General features: G+C 51.8%; 3 protein-coding genes across 3 annotated transcripts in view; 2 read left to right on the forward strand and 1 right to left on the reverse strand.

Annotated features, from left to right (window-relative positions):
* Nucleotides 1-2,036, forward strand: part of PHACADRAFT_262842 (uncharacterized protein) — a 3,823-nt gene extending 1,787 nt beyond the window's left edge. The window contains exons 14-21 of the mRNA XM_007400043.1: nucleotides 505-650; nucleotides 709-787; nucleotides 840-1,143; nucleotides 1,203-1,401; nucleotides 1,467-1,499; nucleotides 1,565-1,702; nucleotides 1,767-1,793; nucleotides 1,853-2,036. Coding sequence (XP_007400105.1) covers nucleotides 505-650; nucleotides 709-787; nucleotides 840-1,143; nucleotides 1,203-1,401; nucleotides 1,467-1,499; nucleotides 1,565-1,702; nucleotides 1,767-1,793; nucleotides 1,853-1,884 — 958 coding nt within the window. The 3' untranslated portion in view covers nucleotides 1,885-2,036. The remainder of the gene's footprint in view (nucleotides 1-504; nucleotides 651-708; nucleotides 788-839; nucleotides 1,144-1,202; nucleotides 1,402-1,466; nucleotides 1,500-1,564; nucleotides 1,703-1,766; nucleotides 1,794-1,852) is intronic.
* Nucleotides 2,037-3,575: 1,539 nt separating this feature from the next.
* On the forward strand, nucleotides 3,576-4,897 carry PHACADRAFT_187578 (uncharacterized protein; the record flags this gene model as incomplete). The annotated part of the gene is made up of 9 exons (XM_007400044.1): nucleotides 3,576-3,777; nucleotides 3,827-3,860; nucleotides 3,911-3,965; nucleotides 4,029-4,086; nucleotides 4,142-4,241; nucleotides 4,292-4,343; nucleotides 4,385-4,526; nucleotides 4,654-4,780; nucleotides 4,838-4,897. Exons 1-9 carry the CDS (start codon nucleotides 3,581-3,583, stop codon nucleotides 4,895-4,897), a joined length of 825 nt encoding a protein of 274 aa, XP_007400106.1. The 5' UTR covers nucleotides 3,576-3,580.
* A 1,175-nt stretch (nucleotides 4,898-6,072) lies between these two features.
* The window catches only part of PHACADRAFT_128577 (uncharacterized protein), a 5,226-nt gene continuing 3,893 nt past the window's right edge, over nucleotides 6,073-7,405 (reverse strand). The window contains exons 11-14 of the mRNA XM_007400045.1: nucleotides 6,960-7,232; nucleotides 6,741-6,899; nucleotides 6,437-6,676; nucleotides 6,073-6,368 (exon numbers count right to left, since the gene is read on the reverse strand). Coding sequence (XP_007400107.1) covers nucleotides 6,174-6,368; nucleotides 6,437-6,676; nucleotides 6,741-6,899; nucleotides 6,960-7,232 — 867 coding nt within the window. The 3' untranslated portion in view covers nucleotides 6,073-6,173. The remainder of the gene's footprint in view (nucleotides 6,369-6,436; nucleotides 6,677-6,740; nucleotides 6,900-6,959; nucleotides 7,233-7,405) is intronic.

Raw genomic sequence — 7,405 nt, forward strand, 5'->3', positions numbered from 1 at the left:
TGGATTGAACATACGGTCCGATGTGGTATGCATATTGTAGCATGTTTAAGCCCATTCGGTGCTGATTCGACGTGCATCGCAGCTCGGTGGAGAGGTTCGTACTGCACTCCTGCTCCCCGTCAGATTCTGATTACCTCCAGATTACCGGTATTGCGAAGGCGCTATCAGCTTTTGATTCTGAGACGGGGTACCGAGTCAGTGCTGCGACGGTAAATTTTATCATTTTTAGCGAATACAAATATTTGCTGTTGCTCATGAGCCCGTCGCGTCAGGCGTACCTGCTTCCAGCTCTCGACAGAGCGAACCTCAAGATCCTCACAGAAGCGTATGTCTGCCGGATCGTCACGGAAACGGAAGCCGGCGGCGTCGTCGCTCGTGCGGTCGAATTCGAGCATGGCGGCAAGCAGTACACCGTCTCAGCGGCGCGCGAAGTCATCGTCTCTGCTGGGTGGGTTCCCTGCTTTGATCTGCTGCTCGGCGGGCTAAATTTTTCTTGCGTCGCAGGACTGTCAAGACTCCACAGATCCTCGAGCTCAGTGGAATTGGCGACTCGAATGTTCTCGAGCCGCTGGGGATCAAGACGGTCCTCGATTTGCCCTCTGTCGGCACGAATGTGCAGGAACACGTCATTGTCGCTAGTCTGAACTATCGTACGCCCACCAGAATCCATCCCTGTAGGAACACCACTGAATTCTATCACATCCCCAGGGATGCAAGACGACAAGAACATCATTACCAACCACGTCCTCGCTGACAAAGAGCACATGGCCGAGGTGCATAAGCGTCTGTGAGTGCTTGTCTTTTGATGCAAATTATTCCCCAGCCGACGTCCCGAAAAGCGATCTGAAGACGGAGTACGCGCTAGTTACCAACAACCTCGCCTTTGTCCCTCTTCGCGTCGCGTCAGACAGTGCGGAAAAGCTGGTCGCGAAGAAGAGAGCAGAGCTCGCTCAGAACGGACCATCGCTGGCTCCCGGCCTGCGCAAGCAGTACGAGGTACAGCTACAGCTGATGGAGAGCGGGTGCAACGCGGACATCGAGATCATGTCGTCTGCGGTGGTCCTGACGCCGATGGCGGAGCCATCGAAGCCGCACATGGCGCTCATCGCCGAGTTGACGCACCCCTGGTCGCGCGGCACCGTCGTGAGTTCCACCCGTTTTACAGTCCGCGCTCGGACAGTGTACCTCATGCACGTACTCAGCACATCGCCTCTGCGGACCCGAAGGCGAACCCATACATCGACCCGCGCTATTTCGCGGACGCGTTCGACCTCGACGTCCTCGCCGAGGGCTTCAAGTTCGCGCTCAAGGTCGGCGAGACGGAGCCGTTCCACGGGTTGACGAAGACGCGTGTGAGCCCGCCTCCCGAGGTGGACCTGTCCACGGACGACAGTATCAAAGGCGAGCGCGCTCCCCCTCTGTGCACGCCCCCGTGCGGCCGATATGCTAACATGGGACCTCTCTAGAACACGTGCGCGCGAACATCTTTGGCATCTGGCGTGCGTTCTCTTTCGTCATTTGTCTGCAATGTGTATCGCCCGATGCTGACGCGGGAGACGTGCAGATGCCTGCGGCACTGCATCCATGCTGCCCAAGGAACTCGCCGGCGTCGTGGACCCGCAGCTGATGGTGTACGGCACCAAAAATATCCGCGTCGTGGACCTGTCAGTTCTGCCGCTGCAGATATCTGTCCACACCCAAGGTGCGGCCTTGTCCTTGCTGCTATGCTCGGGGTCAGCACTGATGTTTTACTCGTTTGACTCTAGCGTTTGTGTATGCTTTGGCTGAGCGAGGTGCGTACTGCTTGCGTGAACTAAGGAACGCTGACTAACGGTGACGGTCTGTGTTTCAGCTGCCGATATCATCAAAGGAGTTCCGATGTAAGCTATACTTCGAGTCTGTCGCTTCCGCTTAGTCCTCGTTGCTCGCCCTACTTTCCGAACCATCCAGACTGTTGGCGTGAAACCTTGTGTTAGGCTCTATGAACTAGTCCGGATGTACAAATACGGGATATCCAGTGTAATACTATACTAAACGTACAAGAGCTTGCAAAGCTCCAAACCTTTGCCGGGCATGACGTCATTGTTGATGAGCGCTTGAGCGCTAGCCCTCAGCGCCAAGACGCTCGGATGACTTCCAGCGCAGCGCATAGTAGTCTCATGTGAGTGGATACTTCTTGTCTAATATGCGGAATACAATGGCAGCTAGCTTTCAGCATCGAGCTGGAGGTATGACCTCTGTTTTCAGCCCCCACCCCAATACGTCGGTGCAGTGCGAGCACTCGTCTACCGCTCCATTCTGCCGCGACCTCCCAGTGCTCACGAGTATTGTCGAACATCGGATCAAGATGTCACGGTCGCAGGTCTACAGGCACGCTATTAGGAGTAACGGCGGTGACTCGGATGGAAAACAACGTATCCTTTTTCTCTGGTCATCTGCAGGTCATCCTGCCACAGTTTGCGGATGTTCCATTACCCGCGATAAGCTTAAGCTTTGGGACCTTTACGATATATCAGCATGTCGTTTTTTTCTCTCTTCTTTTTTTTGGCCTTGCCATGAGCTTATTGGCGTTTGCAGGTTGCGCGACTATAGATACATGCAATTATATGCGGAGGCGAATAAATAAGGTGTGACATACCCTCAGTTCGCATAAAAGGAGAGCGAAAAGACTGAAGAACAAAAAAGCGTCACGGCAGAAAAAGACGGGCGTCTATCGTAAATATTTGGAAACTACATTCGCTTTCTACCAGCGTCACCAATCGGGAGATTTCAGTCTGCACCTGCGTACGTCTATCAATGCCTGGCCATTACTTCTTGTCCTAATCACGCTGGATCCGAAATTCTTCCACATATCCACTGCAGGGAGCTGTATCGCGCGCCAGCCATGCATGCTGGTTTCATGACGCTTGATTGCATCGAGCTCATCAAGAAGACGAGCTCTCTGGGCTGTGTCTTTGCCTTATCGCTGATTGTCAGTGCGACATCTCATCCGTCGGAAGACTAGGCCGCCTACGAGCAACCTAGTTTCTGGTGTGCAGATCATGGAGGCTATGGCACAGACCCATCTGAAGCATGTCACCCTCGAACTTTGCGGCAAATTTGTGTGGCTTCGCTGCGCAAAGCAAACCTCGCTCTCTACCGTTGTACAAAACCATTGTAAAATCCGCTGTCGTTCAAGTTCTGGGGTAGGATCGATGTGAGGCTCAGATACGACGAACACTGCAGACGGCAGCAGTGCTTTGGGGACGGTCGCGTTTCAGCTGTGCCCATTTTCGGAATTGTACTGGGCTTGTGCAGCAGCCGACGTCACGGTTCGGCAACGGTTTCGTTCTCAAGCATGCCCGTGTTCCGATGATCTCCTCGCATCAGGAAAGTGTCCAAATGTCTAAACGTCGCTTGCGTTCGGACCGACGTACTTTGGGTGCCTTTAAAATGTTGATCAACACCTTAAGACGGGTCCTAACAACTCCCAAGGCACCTCCAACACCCGGGTCGCCTATCGACAGCTCAAGGCATCTCGTACAGCTCACTCTGTGCACCGACGGGGCCTCTAGTACTATTCGCTCGCTCGCTTTGTAATATGTCGAACGCATCTGAGCCCTTGGGCAACCCCGTTATCATCAATGCCGTGGCCGAGTGTGGCGGGACCCTTATCGGCGTGATTGTTTCCGCAGTATTATGGGGTATCTCCTGCATGCAAATGTTAGTCCATTCCACCACTTCATCTCACAGCCCATCTAACCAGCCATTTTATGCAGGTTCATGTATTTTTTTGAAGTACGTCCAACAATTATCGTGAGGCACATCTCTGACCGTATCAACCCAGCTATGACTCCGATCGTTGGCTTCTCAAGCTCTTGGTGCGAGTCATTTTTCTGTTGCACAATGTTGTGCCAAACCATTGTAAAAGGTATTTTACGTCTGGATAGCCGAAACTGTGGTGGAGGTTCTCGGGTTCGTAGGCCGTAAGTGTATATATGCGAGCTATTCCACAGCACTGTCCTGAATACTTCTCCGCTGCCTTTCAGAGTTCGACCAGTTTTTTACTCGCCGGGGTTCCATCATCGCATTTGACACCCTCGCGCGGTGGGATATCTCATATGTCCCCCTTGCAGGATTGCTGACCTATTTTTATTCGTAGAGGTTTGGTGGTATGTGTTATCCACTTCGTCCAAGTTTCAGAGGTTAGGGCTATTGACAATTCATTTGTGACGTTAATGAAGATTCGCACTACTCTGGCAGTAAGCGTCCCTTCTTCCCATTACAAAGCATTTCTTGATGTCCTCAACAGCCATTCATCTCGATCCCTGTTCAAATGGTCTTCCTCTATAGAATCCATCGATGTGAGTGTCTGAGTCAGCAGTTGCCTTACCTTTATCTAAAGGTCTCTTAGTCTCTCAGAGCAGGGAGTGGACTATGCGTGCCGCTACAATATTTACGGTGCGTGCGGAATATTTCTGGTCTATACATGTTAATACACGTGCTGAACGGCGTTTATTAGACTATGTTATTCATCTCGCAGCTGCGTAAGCACTCCACTCTTGGCAGTTATTAGTCATTCGTTCTAACAAGCAGACACACACAGCTCTGATGACACCGGCAAGCCATCATCATGGCATCTTCCATGGGCGACGATTAACTTCCCATTTCCAGGGGTATGGACCGCATGGGTCTTGTGAGCATCATTCCCGTTTCTCGGGTTATTTCAGCTTCTGCCGATGGACTATATAGCAACTCGAGAGATGGTCTTGGATCAACTCTGGCCTCGCACAGAGTGGTGGTACGTGCGGTAGTCAGTGGTTCGACTGAGCTGGTGCGCTCATGAGACCACCCGCAGACCATCGAAATTATAAGTCGGGCTATCCCTGCCTTCGTCGATGTATTCATCGCTCTATGAATGGCTGCTCTGCTCTGGCACCATAAAGAGCGCTCTCGGGTCTTAAGAAGGTGCGCAATAAACCAGCATCATATGGCTGTTGACGCCGCAGTCACTGAATCGGCTCATAATGCGCTTAATATTGTTGACCATCAATGCCGGCATTTGGACAGCCATTTTTTCAGTCATCGATCTGAGCTTGGTGCGCTCGTTTGTGTGCGACTCTACGAAGATGCTCATGCATTATGCCAGATTGCATGGAACCCTGGTAAAATTGTATTCACCGCCTTCAAGTTGCCGCTTGCTTCGCTCTACGTCAATATGTTCCTTGCCAGCCTGAATTCCTTAGGCGTGGCGGAAGGGACATCGTAGAAGTAAAGGTTGAGGCTTTGGGGCTAGATGTGAGAATACGGCAGCCTATGGACCTTTCTTTCCCGCGGTTGACTGACAGTACTCCGCCGAACGGAGATGAGATGAGTACCAGCTTCAAGTTGTAGCTGTGCTCATGATACGAGCTAACGGTGTTGTCCTTTCAGGATCCTGTTCTTGCTATCCGCATGGTAGACAAGTCTCTGGCCACACACAGAGATAGTAATCTGTCTCATGATGGAAAGAAATAGCTTTCGGACCAGTACACATCATGAGCGGTGTCACAGTTTTATTGGGGACCTTGTACGACGACTCTACCACGCATACAAGCAGATAGATTAGGTTAGAGGCATAGCAGAACCTCACGTGTATATTTAAGTTGGTGTAAATATTTCATCTGCTTGGCCATCACTGATGCCGCACGCAGTGCAAGAGGGTATGAAGGAGAGAGTGATAACATAATTTTAAGTTAAAGCGGCGTTCATGGTTCCTGTATTTTAAGCATGCCCCTGCCCCAACGATCTCCTATGCACGGCGCGAGGTTGATTGTCTTTGCTTCTGCAGACTGTGACCGTCTGACACGCTGTTGCCTGGCTCGAGTCGTGCCTGATTATACAGAGATTGCCTACCAGTAGAGTCCAGCTAGGTCAGTGGTGCAACCACGTCCACAAGAGCGAGACCTCCCACCGACCGCTCAGGGCATCTTGTACGGCCTGCTCTGTGCACCTGAAATGGTGATTGCGCTGACAAGACTCGTCATATCCTGAACGAGGAGAAAAAGCACGCGGCGTAAGCGACTATTGTGTTCAAGATGGGAAGTCGCACGTCTCGCGAATGCGGGCGAGGAGAGCTCGATAGGTTTGCAGCAGCCTGCTTTATTGATCACGGCCAAAGTACACCATACGGATACAGATGCACAAGCTATTGTTTAGGACGGAATAAATCCGTTTGACTTCCAGTATTTCACCCACATCGTAGCGTGTGCTTGAGTCAGTGGAGCCAGCGCGCGGACCGTCGGGCTTGAGCTCTCTAACACCGATGTTGCATACAACATGTCTTCTTCAACGCCGGAGTCACGCTGAGAAGCTATGCTCCGAAAGAATGCAATAAGCTTGATTGCAGGCTAGACAGAGGACGATGATTCAATTGTCATTAGCGTGCAATCGTCAGTTTTATAGAGTAAAAGCTCACGATACGATCCATGTCCTGGGCAGTCGCGCTCGTTGAGAGCGCCTCTACTTGCTCTACCCACTTCGATAATGGCACAAGCGGAATGTGTCCGGCGAGCCCTTCCTCAAGACCTTGCAAGATGACTGTCCATGGTGTTCTCTTCGGATGAACAAAATTCACCAGAGGGGGGAGTGGGTCCTTCGAAAATACCCAATCGGTGTATACCTGTCCAATGACGTCAAGCGGTACCCAATCGACATTCTGCGAAACGTGAATAGGTTCAGCTAAAGCTCCAAGTTGAATGGGGATTAAACGTGGGACTTACTCCAGGCATATCCGGAAGACTCTCGAGAGCAACGCTCGACTTCACCATGATAGGAAACCATTCTGTCGTATCCCATGATCCAGTAGCAATAGACCCGCATGCTTGGCCCATCCTGACCGTCGTCGCTTGGACGCCGTTCGCCACCGCGGCACAGAGGACCTGTTAGGCGCGATTTAGAGTTCAAAATCGCCACGCACTTATCATTACAGTGTCGCGCACCTGTTCCGCCACATATTTCGAGGCACTGTATCCTGAAACGATTGCAATTTCCGGGTCGTCTATGACGCTTTCGGGCACCGCACCCTTCGACCCTTCCCATTTGCTTGCAACACTGATCGACGACGTGAAGATGATCTTGATCGTTCTGCGAGACCTTGCGCACATATCCACTAGTGCACGAACACCAGCGATATGGGAGTGAAATGACCGAAGGGGAAGGTTGAAGTCGACGGTCCATGCGTTGTGAACAATGTGGGTGACGGAAGACAGGATCTGGAGTGCCCGCAGATGAGAAAGTAGTCGCAAATGTAGCGTAAGTATAATCGTACCTGTTCATAAGTTGAGTGGTCGAGGCCCCAGTTCTCCTTTGTGGTGTCGCCGACGAGCACTGTGAGACGTGCCTCGTCCTGCGGCGTGACTGGGAGCCCCCGCTCAGACAATGTGGA

Source organism: Phanerochaete carnosa, assembly GCF_000300595.1.
Source record: "Phanerochaete carnosa HHB-10118-sp unplaced genomic scaffold PHACAscaffold_10, whole genome shotgun sequence".
NCBI classification, from domain to species: domain Eukaryota; kingdom Fungi; phylum Basidiomycota; class Agaricomycetes; order Polyporales; family Phanerochaetaceae; genus Phanerochaete; species Phanerochaete carnosa.